The sequence below is a fragment of the Lissotriton vulgaris genome, chromosome 2_1 (genome assembly GCF_964263255.1).
Source record: "Lissotriton vulgaris chromosome 2_1, aLisVul1.2, whole genome shotgun sequence".
Classification (NCBI taxonomy): domain Eukaryota; kingdom Metazoa; phylum Chordata; class Amphibia; order Caudata; family Salamandridae; genus Lissotriton; species Lissotriton vulgaris.
In genome coordinates, this window is record NC_141687.1 from 1,962,566,072 (window position 1) to 1,962,586,728 (window position 20,657).

The window sequence follows — 20,657 nt, forward strand, 5'->3', positions numbered from 1 at the left end:
CCTCTCCACTGTCTTCTCTCATTCTCTTATATCTGTCCTTCTCTTCTTCAGACTTTCTTTTTCTTTTTTCTCATGTCCCTCCTTTCTCGACTTATATGAGGCTTTCTTCCATTTCTTATTTGCATTCTCTCTCTCTGATTATTCTTAATGTCAGTGCGCATTGTTTCTTGGAACGTTAAAGGTTTAAATTCACCTATCAAGAGACAAAAGATCCTTTCCCATTTAGCTAAACTGAATGTAGATATTGCCTTTCTTCAAGAAACCCATTTATCTGATACTGACGCTGCGAAGCTCCAAAGAGGTTGGGTGGGAAAGGTTTTTTCAGCTCCTGGTGATGGCAAAAGAAATGGTGTTGTTTTGCTAGTTCGAAAGTCCTTTTCTCACTCTGTATTGCATTCTGAATCTGATCCCGAAGGTAGATGGTTATATGTTAAACTTTCCTCTAAAGGTGTCCCTTTTTCCTTGCTTAATGTTTATGCCCCCACAGGTGGAAACCCTACTTTTTGGAGTGCGTTTGCCTCTCGTATTACTCAATGCATTGCAGACAACTTTATTCTAGCAGGCGATTGCAACCTGCCGCTGGATCCCTTTTTAGACAGGAATTCCAAAGCTTTTTTTGTCCCTAATAAATCCCATAAGCTCTTCACACACGCCATTTCTCAGCACAAACTAATAGATGCCTGGCGACTCTGCAACCCAACCAGCAAAGAATTTACATTCTATTCCCCTGTTCACCAATCCCAGTCACGTATTGACTATATTTTTCTCTCTCACCACTTATCCCAATCCCTCACCCAAGCTGAAATAGGCCCCATTGTGTTTTCGGATCATGCCCCAGTTCTGATCAACATTGACATCTTACCCAAATCCACTAGTCCCAAACGGTGGCGTTTCAATAATGCCCTCCTTCTTGATCCCAAATTTACGGCCTCCTTTATTGAGTTTACCACCGAATTTTTTGTTATAAATGATACCCCTTCCTTAGCTACCCACACTATATGGGACGCTTATAAAGCTGCAGCCAGAGACTTTATTCTCAGACATGTTGCTACAAAGCGTAGCCTTGCCCGTAAACGCACCAATGATCTTTTATCTCAGATCAAAGCTCTGGAACACGCCTTTTATACCTCCCACAAACAGGAAAGTTTAACAGCTCTTGTTAATGCGAAAATGAACTATAACAAACAGTCTACTGATGATGCATCATTGTACTTATTGAAATCCAGCTCGAAATTTTATGGTGGGAAGAATAAGGCGGGGAAAGTTCTCGCTAACTATTTGAAGGTTAAACAAAATAACCTGAATATTGAATCTGTTTTTGATGCTAATTTAGTTCTGCAACATAAAGATGCGGATATTTTAGAGGAATTTTCCCGCTTTTACTCCACACTTTACTCTTCTGGCACGCAACCTTCTGATCACTCTCTTTCCACTTTCTTCACAAGCATTCAACCTCCCTCTAAGTTTCCTGTTGACCTAACCTCCCTTGAAACTCCCCTCACCGTTCGGGAATTACACACAGCACTTCAATCTCTTAAGAAAGACAAAGCCCCAGGCCCTGATGGTTTCACTGTTGAATTTTATCAACATTTTGCCACTCTTCTGTTGCCCAAATTATTTCACCTTTTGGAGTCTTTTAAAACTAACGGAGCCTCTTCAGGCACTTTTTCTGATGCTTATATTTGTATTATACCAAAAGAGGGGAAAGACACTCAACACTGTAAGAATTACAGACCGATATCATTGGTCAACATTGACTACAAGATATATGCCAAATCTTTAGCCATCAGATTAGACTCCTTTCTCCCAGAACTCCTAGGCCCTGAGCAATCTGGATTTGTTAAAGGACGCTTCATTTCAGACAACACTAGACTCCTCTTTAATGTCTTATCTAAATCATCACGCTTCAGTAATTCCCTAGCCGCAATTGCTCTTGACGCCGAGAAGGCATTCGATAGAGTAGAGTGGTCATTCCTATTCTCCGCATTAAAATGGTTTGGGTTTGGCCCTAATTTTATTTCCCTCATCTCCTTTCTTTACGCAAATCCTAGAGCAGCGGTCTGTGCTAATGGTTTAATCTCCTCCTTTTTCAACCTTGGCAGAGGAGTAAGACAGGGATGCCCCCTATCCCCCTTTCTTTTCAACCTTGCTCTTGAACCTTTCTTATCTAAATTACGTCAAAATCCGAACATTCACGGCTTCCCTCTATCCCATTCGCAAATCAAATTAGCTGCCTATGCTGACGACATTTTACTTTTCATTTCGAACCCATCGGTTTCCATCCCAGCTTTTCTTGCCGAAGTTAATGTATATTCTCATCTTTCCGGTTATAAATTGAACAACGACAAATGCGAAATTTTACCCCTCACCAAATTCACCTTTATGCCTGACTTTGCGGCTTCTAACTTCAAATGGAGCCATCCCATATAAAATACCTCGGTTTGCATATTACCCCTTCTGTCTCAGATACTATCTCCTTATGCCTTACTAAATGCACTCAGAAGCTATCCGACCTCACCTCCAGGTGGCATCCCTTATACCTTTCCTGGTGGGGTCGACTTGATACCATTAAGATGATGCTCTCCCCAATTGTCCTCTACACCATTTTGAATATCCCCGTTTCCATCCCTGCCAAATTTTTTGCCAAAATCAACACCACCTTATCCTCCTTTTATGGTCTGGAAAGAAACCGCGCATGTCCTTATCAAGATTGCGCCTCCCCAAAGCGGAAGGTGGGGTTAATTTTCCAAACTTTCCTGCTTATCATAAAGCCTTCCTTCTAAAACAGGCCGCTATCTGGCTTAAAGATCCTACGAACCTCTCCCCCTTTGGGCTAACCTTGAGCACCTTTCTCTCTCTCCCTTCTCCTTTGCCGAGTATCTCTCCTTTTCTCGCAAACCCCAATTTGTATCCACTCCAATCCACAAATACACCACGAAACTACTTTTAGCCTTCACCCCACCTCCTCCCTCTTCTACCGCTGACCTTCTCACCTCCACGATTTGGTATAATAGCAGTATTCTTATCAAACTCAAACCCTTCTACTGGAAATCTTGGAGGCAACGTGGTTTAATATGGGTCTCTCAACTTTTTACTGGTTCTGTCTTCACACCTTTCCCTGTTCTAAGCCGAACCTTCTCTCTCCCATCCTCTTTTGCCCACAAATATATATTACTCAAGAATGCGGTCATGTCCGCATACGACTCCCTTTCTCATTCTCCTCCACTTACGAATTCTACTTCACCGGCTTCCTCTTTACACTCCCAATTACGCTCCAACCCTTCAGCGTCTTCCATTTATCATTCCTTTCACAAACCTCCATTACCCCGGCCTAAAACTACGGTGGAGGCGCAGTGGGAATCTGAACTCGAAGTCTCTTGGCCCACCTCTTTATGGGATAAAATTTGGATTAAGCTTCGCAAGTCTTCCAGAGCTGCTTCTCTTACACAAACACTTTTCTTTCTTTACAATCGACTCCTTTACACGCCATCTCTTCTTCACAAAAGGTTCCCTACAACTCCGAACCTTTGTTGGTCTTGCTCCGCCCCCAATGCCACGCTTTTTCACATGCTTTTCCTTTGTCCTCTCACGCAAGCATTCTGGATCAGAGTATGGGATCAAATCAATTCTATCTTTCACACTTCTATCCCTTTCTCTATCACTGACATTTTCCTCGGTTCACTGTCCTCTTCCTGGACTGAAGTTGAAATGAATATTCATATTATTGATTTGCTATTAGCTGTTGCGTTTCAACAGATTACTGTTAACTGGAAGAATTCTGAGGGTATTACGTTTAAAGCTTGGTGGTTCAATGTATGTTATAATCATAGATTAGATACTGCATTTTTTATCCCATTACCCTGGCCCCGAAAAGACATGCGTTGTGGCTTCCTGTTACCCTCTACTTGGATGTTTGCGCCAAACGCTCATCTCACCTTCCACCATCGCAGCAAGAGGTTTCGAAACCCCCATGAATTGCCTTTTGTTCCCTCTTTTTCTTTAATACTTAGCTTCCCGCATATATTTGCATTGTCTCCTGAAGTACAAAGCCTCATCGAGTGTACACTTTTCATCCCAAGCCTCACTTATTATTTTTTGTTTCCCCTTTTCCTCTTTTTCCCCTTCACTCTTTAATTTGATGTAACTTATTGTTGTTATCCTAGCTTATTATTCCTATCGCTACTGTTGTATTACATATTACTTTTTGTAATGACAATTTTGTTTACCCTAATAAAATTTTATTTGAACTTAAAAGAGCAGTAAAAAACTCCAACATGCAATATGCAACTGCCAAACATATGAGCGCATGCCAGAATGGGGATTGGAGGCAAATGTACTTCTTTGGGGCAAAAGTACTGGACAAAATGGAAAGAGGAGGCGATGTGGTCCGAAGACTGCGACAAATGGAGTCGCGGATGATCATTAGACTCCGGACCAAACACCCGAAGGGGATGAACTTTGGAGAGGACCTGCACATTCACTTGGAATAATTAACCTCAGAACTAAATTGGGTACTATACCCATAACACCTTGATTGATTATAAAACATCATGAAAAGACTAGGGTACTACACCCTAAATTCAGAACATTAATTCAAATGTTACCATAATGCTGATAATTATAAGCATGCCAAGTCTTTCTTTTCTTATATTTTTTTTCACTAAAATGTAACAAAACTACAGATCCCATAATGCCTCATAAATGGCTTACTATGGGCTAGTATAAATAGAAACACAGTAGAGGGACTAACCAACCGTGAGCAAGGCCGTGTTTGCTGAAACGCGTTGGTGGGGTGAAAGTCTTAAAATAAACAAGGCTTAAAAAAGATATCCTGATTGTGCCGCCTCCTTTGTTTTCTAAATATATATATATATATATATATATATATATATATATATATATATATATATATATATATATATATATATATATATATGAATTATAATGAATTGGGATTGTCATAAATATTTTTAAAAGCCCAAGAATTAATGATGAAGTTATTTCCTATGTGGAGATAACATTATTTAATGTTACTATTACCTTCTAAAGCTTTTCTATGGAACGGCTAACCTTGCTGCAGTGAAAATGGTTTTTAAAATTTTCAGGTTTATATCATGTGTAACCCCTTGTATGCTGATGACGAACCCCAGCCGTCATGCACTACGTTGCTCGTGTGCTGATGACGGCTGGGGTTCGTCATGGCCCGCCCCTGTTCTTTTGTTTACCGCACAGCGGCGGAAACGGGCCAGCAGCGAAGGGGTTAACAATAAACTTTACCTGTCCTACTTTTAAATACTGTTAGACCTGGCATCATTGGCGTGGGTTCCCCAGTATTTTTGCTTTTGCCTTGTGTGTTTTTGATGTGTGTTGAACTTCATTTTGCTTGGCTAGATGCTTTGTGCACTTTGCCACTGCTGTTCAGTGTTAAAAGGCAAGTGTTCCCTTTGTAAAATGTTGGTATGGATTTGTGTTCCATGATTGGCTAATTTGATTTACTTGTCATTCCCTAATACAGTGCAATATGTCTGCCCAGGGCCTGTAAATCAAATGCTGCTAGTGAGCCTGCAGAACTGATTGTGCCACCTATAATCAGCCTATAAATATAAATCAGATCTGCCACTGCAGTATGTATGCACAGTCTAGTACTGTCATGTCGACTTGGTAAGTGCACTCATTTGCCATGCCCCTACCTTCCCTTTTCTTACATGTCACTCCTAAGGTAAGCCAAAGGCACCCCTGTGGTCAGGGTGCAGTGTTTGTGAAAGGTAGGACATGTCCTGGTGTGTGTGGTATGTCAGGATAGTGAAATACAGCCAATTTCGTTTTTTACTATTGCAAGGCTATCTGTTCCAATAGGATAGAATAGGGAGTTTGCTTATAACATCTTATAAGCATAACTACCCATGGGAAAAAAATCTGAAAATAAAGTTTGATATGCCTGTACTCAGAATGTTAAAATGCATCTTTTAGTGAGGGTGATTTTTACATTCTGTGTTTGAAAGTACCACTTTTAGAAAGTAGGTAGTTTCTTGCTTAGCCATCCAGTGTGCCTCTGCTAGGATGTGTATTGGCTGTCTGGCTTTCGGGTGACAGGTGTTGGGGAGGTGCAGTGGCTCCAGAGAGTCTGGATGAGTCAAGACTGGGCTGAATAGAACTGGGCTGCATTTTGAGCGGGGGAGGAGATTTCCTTTCACCTGAATGGGCCCGGTCTGCACTTGACTATGCTGTCCCCACCTCTTGCCAGGAAGCTGCACCCGAGAGGACAGACTGATTCTGGCTGGGCAAAGACACTCTCTGCACTAGAGACCAAAGAGATTTACAGTATAGAAAGAGGGGTCCAGACACAAGACTTGTAGATGATCACTTCTGGGAATCAAGAGGAACATTTGCCATGGAGAAGAGCTGGAGGAAGAATACTGCTCCTGTGCTGTTTGCTGTCTGGGGTTGGCCTGTAGTAGCTACTTGCTGCCAAGGAAAGAAGAAAGGACCTTGCCGTTTGCTGTGTCCCCTACTTGATGAAGATCTCCAAGGGCTTGAAACTGAGCTTGCCTCCTGTTCTGCAGTTTCAGGGACACAAAGACTTCATCACCAGCTCCCCTCAACTTCCTTGCTGGGAGTTCTGACCTGCTAATTTTTTAATTTTTTAATTTTACAGAATTTTATATAGCACCAAATTGACCCGAAGGTATTAGGTATACGGTCACTTTACATAGCACCAGTTGCATTACACGAGGACACATTCATTTTTTTGTTAGGCACGGGGAGATTAAGTGATTTGCCTACAACCACAGGATGTTCAGCGTCGTTGCCGAGACTCGAACCCAGTTCCCCAGATTCAAGGTTGACCGCCCTAGCCTTTAGGCCAACTCCTCTCCCCAACAGGTGCCTGCTGGAGGCTGTTTTGCTGCTGGGAGCTGGAAATGTAATGCAACTTCGAGAAGTGTGATGCATCCGCACCTGTTTATGATGCATCGCTGAAGAAATCGTTGCAGTGCCTGCCTGCGGCTTACGAAATCTCTGCACGCCGCATTGAGTGTGCCAATCTCCGAAGTCCGAGATCAGCGCACCGATACTAACGCAAGCCCTGCTGTGCAGCGGCAAGAACCCACGCTTCGTCCTGGATCTTTGCATTGAATCGAGGGGCCAGGTCTGTTGCATCATAAGGGGACACCGTAAGAAACCTCCGCATCACCTCCAGATGCAGTAAGAAACCGACCATCACCTCCTCTCTGGAAAGGAACCAATGCATCACCTTCCCTGCTACCCTTTTTGTTTGTGTGTGTGTGACGCGTCCAAGGTACTTTGACTGGATGTAAAACTGACAGCATTTTTCCATTTTTGTTGAAGCTATATCTATTTTTGTGATTTCTTGTAGGATGTTTTATGTTAGAATTTTTGAAAGTTATTTGTAAATGTTTGTTTTAGTATTTATATTTGTAAATATATTGTTGTGCTTTTATTTTACTACATCTTTTTTATTGTAATTTTATATTTATATTTTATTTTGTACCTTTTGAGTATTAAGAATTTTAGCAATGGGTTTATTAAATACCATTTTAATGATTTGATAATGATAATGTATAATTTTTGTTTGCATTTATTTTTTATTATAAATGTGTAATATATATGTAGAAATGTAGTTATTGGTGGGGCACAGCCTGATGCCCGAGAAAGATGGTGTAGATCCAGTGTGCTCTGCAATGAGCTGTTGCTTTTAGGGCTAAATCTGTAATCTGGCCCAAGATGGAATGGGAAAGTAATGGACATTGCTGTGATATGCTTCATTGTGGCTAAGAGGTAACAGACTACCCAATAAAATGGATTGTTCACAACAACCACTGGCAATACTGCTCCTGGCACTGCAATGGCAGATGCCAGAATGAGACCAGCATGTCAGCAGGGAACAACACATACCTGGGACCAGAGGGAGATCACAATGACAGGAATAATCCTGTGGCGGAGGGTAATGGACTCCAGAGTCCGTTGCAGCAGAGCAGCCGGAAAACTGAATAAGTGTATAGAAGGTACCAAAAAGAGAACAATAGGGGTTAGCTGCCATATTAGGCGACCCACTCAGACTACCAAAGTGTGCAAAGTCTGTGATGCAGCCACAAATACACAAATGAGAACCAGACACAGCTACCAGAAAATCTCAGACAAATTTTGCAGTCAATCCTTTGCCTTGTGCATGGCGGACAATGGGAACATACTAGTCTGTGCCCTTCCCAAGAAATTATAGGCAATGAAACCTACATAGTTCTGCAGAAAAAAAACATGGACAAATTCACTCTGAACTGCACTGAACGAATTGTACACAGCAGCAATTAAGACCATAATTCAAGCCACTAACCATGAAGTTGGGGCGACAAGATAGACATTATATCAACGCAGTGTGCACCCCTAAAAAGGAACATTAAGGCTCAGCCCTCATAACAAATCAATTCCTTGTGCAACTAGATGATAATCGTCTCTCTGCCTGATAGCTGCATCTCCTCTTCTATAGGGCAGCAACATCCCGCAAGAACACAGTGACATAACATACTTAATAGAATCTTTGATGATGGCAAATTCGCAAATTGATGCCTGTATGTCAACGACAGTCAGACAACCACTCTTCAAAAAAGCAGCAGCATGGAAAACTGTGAAATCCCTTCCCATGCCAGACACCATGATCAAAGACTCTACTCCACTCTTGACATGGTTCTGAAAGAATTCACAGACCTTGGAACATTTATAACCCCTATTGAAGACTTTCAGTGGGCACACAGAATCCAAACACACACATCTATGGCAATGTCCTGCGACAAATAATAGCATGCTGCCTAAGACTTCAAGAACGGAAGTAGATATTTCAAGCCGCAATAGCCGAGGGTGCACTTCAATTTGGAGACGTTAATACTATATGGCACAGCACTTTTCTATCAAGACATTGAAAAAAGTGCCTGTTCGCTCACAGATCAAGACTCAAACAGCTGCAAATCAGATACAAACTCTTTGAAGCATCCACAGTGTTATTAACAGAGGAGGTTCGCACCACAGAATTCACCGACCCTTGGGTTCTGAAGAAATATGTAGATAATAGACACCTGAGGAACATGGAAGTATCACGACCCCTTTAGATCCTTGTTTCCTCTCCCGTGGCAAAACAAAACAAACAAATCATGGAAACTGTCTTGAAGAAATCACACACCAATGGTCGACAGGAGTAAAACATAAGCGCAACCAGCCACGTCCCTAACAAACGCATAAATCCAGATCCTGGCTCAAGGTGGCGACAGTCCGACAGAACAAGACACCTCTAAATTGCAGGCCCACCCTGCTGAAACTGACTGATCTAAATTAGTACTGTTGGAGCGTCTGAAGACTCCTATCACTAAGAGGCAACCAAGGTGACAGCTACACACAGTTAAAAGTTTAAGATCATCGCAATCTCCCATGGTGATGTTATGACTCTGCAGGTGGGGGGTGAAGAGGATTTAAACTAGGCCCTGTAATCTATTACTATGCCTATGACATGAGAGACTGACATATACTCACTGCCGACATAGGACTGGAATTATACCCCATAACCATGTAGACAAATGATCCCCAAGTCCCAGTCAACAGGATCCTTCTATTCCAAAACTAATCCTAAGCCCTATCCTCACACCCTGAACTCCACTGGCAGACACATCAATCAATCACGATCCATGTGACACTGGCCAACTCATCCACTTGGCCAGTAAAATAACTCACCCGACCGAAGTGCCGCTTAGGATGCCCTTTCCCACGCAGAGGTAAGACTCCCCAAATACCCCACATCTGTCAAGTTTTGTTGTACACCTTGAGTCCCCCTGCTCACTCCTACAGACTCTTAGTTTAAAGAACTCCCTAACTGCCAATTAACACTGAACATTACTGGCAACATTATACCCGTATCACAGGGTTAATCATTATTTCAATTAATGTGAACAAAAAAAATGCTTTCAAACCTCAAAAGAATACAACTGGCATAGTCATATTACCAGAAATACACTTGATAGCAACAAAAACTGATAAGCTAAAGAGAGAGTGGGTAGGAAGGTATATCACACCTGCAAGCCCCTCACATGACTCTAACGTGACTCCAATAGCACAGAGAAAAGTGGAGTGGCCATTGTGATCCACCATGGAGTCCCACTCAGAGTAGCACAAACCAGGTCAGACCCTGGTGGATAGTAGGATCGATACATGCCCTGGTGGGAAATAAACGCCTTTTCTTTAGAAACATAACTAGACTATTACTTTTTCACCCAAATAGCAAAATCATTGTAGGAGGTGACTTGGATTTAGTCCGAGACTCATCTGGACAAGTTCCATAGACACCCACTCAAACCTGAGATACAGGCATCTCTACAAGGAATGATGATTGACTTTGCACTGACTGATCCATGGTGACTGCAACACCCTAATGACAGAGAATACATGTTTATTTAATGGTTGCACGGAAAAGGGACGCATATCAACTATTTCCTAGCAATCACCACTCTACTTCAACTAATTCAGTCCACTGAGCTCGTACCATGGAGCATAGTAGACAAATCAAAAGCTATTATATTTAAGTGCGCACTACATGTTTCCAGGATTAGGCAGAAATAAATGTTGGACTTGCAAGTACTTAGGAGAAGATAATGGCAAATGAACCAACAGATTTGGTGCTTTAGACCTGTACTGGCAAGATTCCTTAGGGTTGAGAGCTACCAAGGGCCAATAACAAACTATGTTTAACTGACTCTATTTCATCTAGTAGAGAGGCAGAGTTTAGTGTTTGCACACCTTTTGATACAGTAGTATAAAAGCAGGTTTCTGCTGTTTTTTTTTTGTTTGACATTTTTTTATTGAGAGTTTTTGTCTTCATAGTACAACATAATGCATATGCAAGTTAGACGTTATGTCAGGTACATACAGACAAGCAAATGATATAGACACATTATATACCCGCCATCCCATTATACATCGCCCACATCGACTTAGAGTTCTCCCATCGGTCAACTATATTTCTCTGCTAGAAAGACTGTGTGGGATGCAGTGGGGTGGCTGCCGCTGTGTGCCTGGCTGAGTGGTGGTGCGGGCTAGTATGTAGTCCCCTACTCCATAATAGTGCCCCTCCTTGCTTAATTACCTGTTGTGTGTTTCCAATGTGTAAGTTTTCACTCTGCAGTGTCAAAAACGTGAACACGAAACTGTGAACAAATAATGGGAATGGGGGAGGGGGAAGATGGGGGGGGGGGGTCGTCGGGGCCTGGGGGGAATCCGGGGAATTTGCCGAAAAAAGGGGGACAAGAAGAATAGAAAAAAGGGGGGATATGGTGTGTTCAGTGTTTATTCTGCGGCAGGTACCAGTATATCCGTGAGATGGCTACAGTTCAGAATCGGGATGGGGGATATCTACAGCGAGGCTATGTTTCCCTGCAGTAGCTTGTGAGCCTATCGTGCGGGCTCCCGATACACGAGCAGCTTTTTATATGGATCAGCTATTACGCTGTGGTATGTACTAATTCTATCGGGTCAGGGGTGGGGTTTGAGACTGGGCTGGCGTGTCACTGGGTGAATCGACTTGTGTGGTCTCTTGCATGAACTGGAACAGGAGTTGCGCCCACTCCATCGAGATCGGGTGTTTACGAATCCCCCTCAACTCCTCCTCTCTCAATACAGCTTCTTCTGCTGCCCCCCATTTTTAACCCCTCCAATCCAGGCTGGGAGTCCTGCTGGTGCCCTCCAGTACACGGCTTTCCCTCGCTTTGCCAGGAGTAGGGCTAGGGACGCAAAGCGACACTGCACTTTTTCCGTCTTCCGCCTGCGGAAGATCCCCAGAGCACAGGCCTCCCAAAAGCAGGCTTCTGTCGTTGATAATGTGAGACAGGAATGTTGCTGCCTATTATTGAGTGGTATATTTTTGTGGTGTTGGTATTTTTAGCATTTTTGTAATGCTTTGTTTTTCAGCTACGTTTTTGCAATATGATGTTGTCTTGAACTGTGGTTGGTGTATTTGTTCTGCTTTAACTGTTTTTATGTGTTTCTTGTGCCCTGGTAATTTTTAATTGTATTATATTGCTTCGTGTATGATATTGTGTTATGTTTCGTAGTTTACTTTAGATATGTCAGCAACTGTAGCTATGTTTCCAAACAAAAGCAGAGGGCGCTTTAAAGTTCTCTTGCCTAGCATCAAATTGTCACTCCCTAAGGTGGTAGAATAGCACTGCTCCAGCTCTTCAACTACTATTCGCTCATTCCATTGTTTTTTGGCTAGGAGATTATCATAGCATTTTAGGCCTTAGGGACTCAATGCAGTCAGTAGGACATTTTTAGAACTTTCACATGCAGAGCTGATGCTTACATCGTTGCTGTGGCCACTGTGGGGTCAACAGTCTGAAGAGGGATAAGGGGTGCTTGCAACAAGAGTGTAGTGATGTGGTTCGAAGGGAATATCGTTATGATGGTTGAACATTCAGATTATCTGCAGCTTTCTTTCCTAGAAGAGAGGCGCAGCTCTCAACTGAGGTGAAACCCCAGATTTGTAATTTTCCCAATGATTTTGATTAGCTCATTTGAGGTATCACTTATCTCTATGTTGGGGAATGTGTAAAATACTTGTTAGCGGGTGTGATAGATTTGTAGTTAATTCTTTTGTAAATTGTACAGTTTTGCAGATGAGCCCTTTCATTTCATCTATCAACACTCCATTGTTTGCCTTATTCACAACACTGTAACTAACTCCAGATTTTACAACTTGATGTCTGTGATGTCTGACCGTTATCATCCTTGCATCAGATGTTCCCAGTATTCATAAGCTGGTGACATGATGGTGCGCAGGTGTATTTGCAGGCGTTCTTGGTCAAATGTAAAATTTAGATTTTTTTAGACAGTTGTAAATTTCAGAATGTGAAAATATAGGTTTTAATTCCATTTCTATTTTAAAACCGTTTTTAAAATCTCTGACTTGTCCCAAATATGTAGATTAATTGCCGGGATACATTTCCCTAAATCCTCACTCTAGATGCACTTTAGAGTTGCCATTTCAGTGTTTGCTGCATTGGTTTGAACATGTTAAATGTTTAGAGCTCATTTTGTTTGATTTGAATAAAAACCACTAAGAAACAAACTAAAAACATCTCAGTAGTTTTGTTTACTTCCTAGTCATAAAATATTTCATTTAGATTTGATCCAGGACGTGTTGAGATAATAAGTATGCTCCATATGTGAACAGTCAATCATTTAATCAGCCAATCGATCCAGACAAAATGCTCTTAAATAATTCTATGTGATTCCCCATTGAAAGCAAAAACGAGTTGGATAATGAAATTTAGTTAATGAAGTTAATAGTTTTGAGTTAAATTAGCTATCTGCCGGCATGGACTCAAGGTTTAAATCTGGATATGGAGTACATCTATTAACTCACTAGGGTAGAGAGATCACCCTGGGCTTATGCAATCTCTTGTCAGCAAGTAATTCAAATACATGTACATGGGGCAATAATTTAAGTACCGCTCCAACAGTTTGGACATCCTTGTTCTTCTGTAAGGTAAAAATATTAACATTTTTCACTTCTTATTTGAGTTATGACCACAACAGGGTTGTATATATCCTGTTCTTTCTTTAAGACCTCACTCTATGTAGAGGATTTAACTATTTATTCAGTCACCTTCTGCACACTGACTGTGCCCAAAATACTACACATTCAGCACATACAGGCATATTATTGTCAGAAAACTCACTGTTCCATAAGGCCTTCTGGGAGGACTGTCCAGTCCAGAGTCAGGTTTCTAAAATATTCGAATAATGGCTGAACTTGTTTTTGAAGATATTTCTGTGTTAAAATAAAAAATGAATTTTCTATGTTATTACAAAAAACAGTCATTGTGCATATCAACATAATTACAGTTGCTTTAAATGACAAAAATTTCTGATTTCACAATTCGTCATACATATAGTGACAATTTGGAAAAACACTCAGGCCTCATTTATGGGGTTTTGGTGTAGGGCAGCGGAGCAAGGTACCTTGCTGTGCTGCCCTACATCAAAGTAAAATACACCGTAATTATCAAATACTGTGAATTCCTGTCCTTGCCCCTACACTGGCAGCGTTTTGTCAGCCTAGCGTCATCCTTGCAAGAGTGCCTGTGTTGTAGGTAGGATTGTTTTTTGTGCAAAAGGGACGCCTTCCTGCACGAAAACAATCCATAGAGGTGTTCTCCCCCTTTTATGTGTGCTGCAAAATGCAGCTCATATAGAAAGAGGAAAGAAAGAGGAGAAATAACAATATTTCTCCTCATTACGTCTGCCCTGGGCGGCGTAAGATCTTGACAGATCCCTAGGTTTAAAAGTCCTTGTAAATCTGGGAATGCGTCAAAACCCATGGGAGTTGCGTGGGAACACCCACCACAACGCCCATGGAATGCTTTCCTTGCGCAGAGTAAGATGCTATTTGCCCTGCTTAGCCTCACTCAAGATTAATAAAGCCACTCAAAACCATATGATTTGACTTTGTCTGGATTCATAAATCTGACACAGAGCCTTGCATCACACATATACCACTTTCTGTGTATGCCCCTAGGTAAATAGCATTTGGCTAACATTTACTAAGAAATTAAAGACTACAAGACGCGGGAAACAATTTGCTGACCTAAGAAATGGGCACAAAGCCTTCTTGTTCATGGAGACTTCCATGGATAAGTCAGAATGCATTGTTGTAAAAAGTGTTATATTAGTATATATGTATTAGTGAATATATTACAAAATATATATGAATAGATATCGCAAGTAACAATTTTATTACTTCATATATTGTTAACTATAACTTCAACATATGCTTTGGATTTCAGAAGTCGCTTGAAGATATGATTGAGAAATATTTTTTAAAATCTAAAAATATGGGGATTGCAAACTTTCTTTTTGAATCTTTGATGCTTACAAAGATTGTACAGTTCATTAAAAGGCATCACATATAGTTTGGAATTAATATCATGAGACGGATTTGAAGCTATTTTCAGGTTTAGGAAACCCTGGTCAGCTAGAGACAATTAAAAAAATTAGTTAGGATTGTTTATGCAAAGCTTCTAAGCAAGGACCACCTGTTGAGTGTTTGGGGATTTGGGAACATTAGGAGAGAGAAGTGGGATGGAGCAGTTCTGTTCCTTAGTAAAAGAGAGATGATTTTTGTGGATGGGAAGGCCAGCAGAGAGTATGAAATTTAGGTCCAGATTTACTAAACCCATGTGTTGTCCTTACATCATGCACAGCGACGCAAGTATTTAAGTGACATTTACAAAGCCACACAAATAAATATTTGTATGGCCTTGTGCCGCTTTTCACCTGCAACGGGGAGGATTTACATGGGTGAAGCATGGGTGTTTCCATGCATTTGACCCATGTACCTTAACGAAAACCCAGATTTACGAAAGACAGTAAACCTAGGTTTACACCAAAAAGGTGTGCCTGCCCAAATCTTGTGTATCGGAGAGAAATATCTATTTCTCTTCTTGTTACTTTCTCTTTGCATGTGTGCTGCATCAAGCATGTTGCAGCACACATGCAAAGGGCAATACATCTCTAGGGATAGTTTTTTTGCAGGAATCTGCCAATGTAGCACAAACTCCATCCTGACCACAAAGTTGGCACTTGTGTGATATGAAGCAAGGCTGTCTGCGTTGGCGCTAGGCACCCACAAATACACCAGTGTTGGGAGAGAGCCTAAGTTTGCTATATCTTAGTAAACATGGTGTGATTCTGCTCTCTCCCTTTCACACACTACAGTATATCATGACTCTTTGGGAAGAAGTATAGAAAGAAGATGTAGAGAAGTATAAAAAGAGAGTTCACAAGGAGGGCAAATTTGCCTTTGCTGCTCTCCACCAACCACTGTCTTTTGCCAGTGGAAGACTACAGGCTTCTTTAAAATCTGTGCCTCAAGTGCCTTTGCGTAAGCTTGTCATCTTTGAAGTATTGCAGCGTCTGGACTGCAACGTGCACCTATTGTATTTCTGATTTGAATCTAACCAATCTACATCTATAATTGAAGCAAATGCCTGAAATATAGGGACCCTGCTTGGCTACCTGCAGATGCAAAGTATGTAACTCAGCCTTTACACCAATTATCAAATCTGTTGCAATCTGACACCCCGAGATTCAGAATTTAACAGCTGCAATAATTAACGCCTATTCCAAGTTTACTGTAAAGGGCCCGCAGCATGACGTTTTGGTGCCTACCACATAAAAAAATCGACACCTCCCAGTATATTTGGGGCATTTCTTCCTAAGGTAGTTTTGGCAGGATTGACCTGCCAACATTTACTGTGACCCATCCTCCTCCTCAACAACACCAAAATGATTGTATTTTTCAAACTTTACAAGTGATAAGTGGGTCCATTTTCAATAGATCGCTCTTGTTATGTATAACCTACTACTCATGTAGGGCCCAATTCACAGAACTATCTTAAGACAAAATCCTAAACTTACTACTTTTGGTATTCAAAGAAGGCATTCAGTAGTCTTGAATTAGGATTTTGTCTTAAATTAGGATTTTGTCTTAAATTAGAATTTTGTCTTAAATTAGGATTTTGTCTTAAATCAGGATTTTGTCTTAAATTAGGATTTTGTCCTAAATCAGGATTGTGTCCTAAATTAGGATTTTGTCTTAAATTAGGATTATGTCTTAAATTTAAGACAAAATCCTAATTTAGAACAAAATTCTTATTTAAGAAAAATACAAATTTAGGACAAAATTCTAATTTAAGACAAAATCCTAATTTAGGACAAAATCCTAACTTAAAACAAAACACTAATTTAGGACAAAATCCAAGTTTAAATCAAAATCCTAATTTAAGACAAAATCCTAATTTAAGACTACTAAATGCCTTCTGTGAATACCAAAAGTAGTAAGTTTAGGATTTTGTCGTAAGTTAGTTCCGTGAATCGGCCCCGTATTCCACAATTTCCATGAGTAAGTCACACCCTCTAAGTACTCCATCTACTAATCAGGTGAAACAGGCAATAGTACATCAAGAAGCAATAATCCAAACATAAGTCATCCTTTATGATTTGCGATGCTTTTAACAAGTTATGTGATTGAGAGATACCACTGATGACATGGATGAGCTTAAGAATGCACATGGATTTCCAGTTGTGAAACATGATATTAAAACATTTGAATTCTTTTTCCACAAATGAATTGCCAAATTCTGCATGTTAACTCCCATTACTAAAGCATTCTAAGCCCCACATACAGTGATGAACTACATTCTGAATATAGTAAATTACTATTCCAAATATGAATATTTAGAATTTCTGGGAAACTGTACAGTGGCCATTGTGTCCTTTGTCTGGAAATGTGGAAGACAGTTCAAGATCTCTCAATGTTTACTTTACTTTTACTAACCAAGATTTATTTAGACAAATAGTCTGTAAAACATTTTATAAAATACAAACATTTGAACGTTAGCTTTAGAACACTATAACACATGCTTATGGTTAATACATATTGACATCTAAAATACAACCAATTTCTTCTCAACAGTGGTGCAAAATAGAAAAAACAGATTGTAATGCTGTGTTGGAAACTGGTCGTCTCTGAAGGGTAACCCCAAACGTCTTGCTTTCCTCCTCCTTTTTTTCTGAACTTGTTTTTGTTGGCTTTAGAACTAACTGGTGCTAAAGGACATGTGTGTTGCCCCTGAAAATGGTGACATTGCTGCATACCTTATTGGAAGATTTGATTTACTGGTAAGTCCCTTGTAAAGTGGTATAACATATCTCCAGAGCCTGAAAGTCATAGGCTACTACTTGGCCTGCCACCCACAAAAGTGGCCTTTCAAACCTGTCTCCTGTCTGCTACTGCAGTGCCTGTGTGCAGTGACTACCACTTCACATTTGGCATTTAATATTACTTGCCAGGCCTTAAACTCCCCTTTTATTACATATGTAACCCCTAAAGTAAACCTTAGGTAGTTCTAAGGGCAGAGTGCCCCATAAATAAAATGTAGGACATGTACTGATATGTTTTGCATATCCTGGTAGTGAAAAACAGACTATTTCATTTTTCACTACTATGAGGCCTACCCCTCTTATAAGCTAGCATTGGGAATTCCTTCATACACTTTTAAGCTGTAATTTCCAATCAGAGAGTAGTAGCTTTTCCATATTTCATATATTTGGAATGGTAATGACAAATCCTCCTTACTTGTAAAGTTGGATATCACATTACTATTTTAGAAATGCCACTTTTAGAAAGTGGATGTTTCTCTGTGCTTATAACTGTGTGCTTTCACATCTGGGCTGGGTGACAGCTACACTTTGTGCATTCCCTCTATACAGCCACAAACATTGGAAGGTTAGGCACATTTGCTTTACAAAATATCAGTTGGTGGTTGACAAGACCCTATGAGCCATTTCAGACCATCCAAGATGGATCAGAAATCAATTACACAAAGTGGGTCATCGCGTTTAAAGTTTTGACCTCCTCAGAACAGTCTGTATTTACACTGACGTGCTCCACAACACACACTTTGCAACCAATATTCTCACTGTTACATCAATTGAATCCCTCCATGTAAGCGGTGGCAGCACTACTAGATGCAGTGAATGCATTGATTCCATTGAGTCGAACTGTATGTTTACAATTTTGCAGTGAATCTGAGTGCCCCCCTGCTTCTTGCAGTGGATGACGTTACTCTACACTGACCCATCTGCTTGTGTTCGAGTTAACAGACTCACCTGTATTAGACTGCCTATTCATAGAGGCACTAGGCAAGGATACCTACTCTCTCTGCTATTATTTGTGGTCACATTGAACCGCTGGCGCGAATCCTTTGCCAGAGACATGAAGCTTCAAACTTATATTTTACCCTGCGGCCCCAGGCATCTCGCTCTCTGCGGATGATATGATATTATATGTTAAAGACCCAACCACTCACTTAGCACCTATAAAATGCAAATCTAAACAGCTCGAGTGATATTCAGTCTTGGGTATAAACTAGTCCAAAATTATTATTTTTCCTCTGACCCAAGACACTAAGGTGTGTGAAATGGAAGTCCCTGTGCAGTGGAGTAATGACTGTGTGAAATGTCTAGGGAGCAGGATCCATAAAGTCCTTGAGCTGGTGCTTCAATATGACTGAGCTGCATTGCAGCTTGAAGATCAGCTGAAGAGATGGTCCCTTCTCCCACTTTCCATGGCCGAAGGAATTGCTGCAATGAAAATGATGATTGTACCTAAGTTCCTGTACCTATTCATTATCATCCCTATTGTTCTGTCATAACACTTCTTCAGAAGGCTTAAAACGCTTTTAATAATATTGGCATGGACAGGAAAGCAATCTAGAATATGCTGGGAAAGGCTCACCTTACCATACACGCCTGGAGGGTTCGAAGCTCCTGACGTAGAATTGTATGTTTTGTTTGCGCTTTGGGAAGAAGTATAGAAAGAAGATGTATAGAAGTATAAAAAGGGAGTTCACAAGGAGGGCAAATTTGCCTTTGCTGCTCTCCAGCAACCACTGTCTTTTGGCAGTGGAAGACTACAGGCTTCTTTAAAATCTGTGCCTCAAGTGCCTTTGCGTAAGCTTGTCATCTTCGAAGTATTGCAGCGTCTGGACTGCAACATGCACCTATTGTATTTCTGATTTGAATCTAACCAATCTACATCTATAATTGAAGCAAATACCAGAAATATAGGGACCTTGCTTGGCTACCTGCAGATGCAAAGTATATAACTCAGCCTTTGCACCAATTATCAAATCTGTTGCAATCTGGCACCCCGAGATTCAGAATCTAACAGCTGCAATAATTAACGCCTATTCCAAGTTTACTGTTAAGGGCCCGCAGCATGACATTTTGGTGCCTACCACATAAAAAAATCGACACCTCCCAGTATATTTGGGGCATTTTTTCCTAAGGAAGTTTTGGAAGTATTAACTTGCCAACCTATACTGTGACCCATCCTCATCCTCAACAACACCAAAATGATTGTATTTTTCAAACTTTACAAGTGATAAGTGGGTCCATTTTCAATAGCTCGCTCTTGTTATGTATAACCTACTCCTCATTTCGGGCCCGATTCACAGAACTATCTTAAGACAAAATCCTAAACTTACTACTTTTGGTATTCAAAGAAGGCATTCAGTAGTCTTAAATCAGGATTTTGTCTTAAATTAGGATTTTGTCCTAAATTAGGATTGTGTCCTAAATTAGGATTTTGTCATAAATTAGGATTTTGTCTTAAATTAGGATTATGTCTTAAATTTAAGACAAAATCCTAATTTAGAACAGAATCCTAATTTAAGAAAAATCCTAATTTTGGACAAAATTCTAATTTAAGACAAAATCCTAATTCAGGATAAAATCCTAATTTAAAACAAACCCCTAATTTAGGACAAAATCCAAGTTTAAATTAAAATCCTAATTTAAGACAAAATCCTAATTTAAGACTACTAAATGCCTTCTGTGAATACCAAAAGTAGTAAGTTTAGGATTTTGTCGTAAGTTAGTTCTGTGAATCGGCCCCGTACCCCACAATTTCCATGAGTAAGTCACACCCTCTAAGTACTCCATCTACTAATCAGGTGGAAGGCAATAGTAGATCAAGAAATAATAATCCAAACATAAGTCATTCTTTATGATTTGCGATGCTTTTAACAATAAGTTTT

The 20,657-nt window shown here is 40.5% G+C and overlaps 1 protein-coding gene across 2 annotated transcripts in view; it reads right to left on the reverse strand.

The window, feature by feature from the left end:
* Positions 1-20,657, reverse strand: part of LOC147733566 (aminopeptidase Ey-like) — a 259,251-nt gene that overhangs the window by 37,968 nt on the left and 200,626 nt on the right. For both annotated transcript variants that reach the window (XM_086958152.1, XM_086958153.1), the window contains exon 15: positions 13,734-13,825. In XM_086958152.1, coding sequence (XP_086814278.1) covers positions 13,734-13,825 — 92 coding nt within the window. The remainder of the gene's footprint in view (positions 1-13,733; positions 13,826-20,657) is intronic.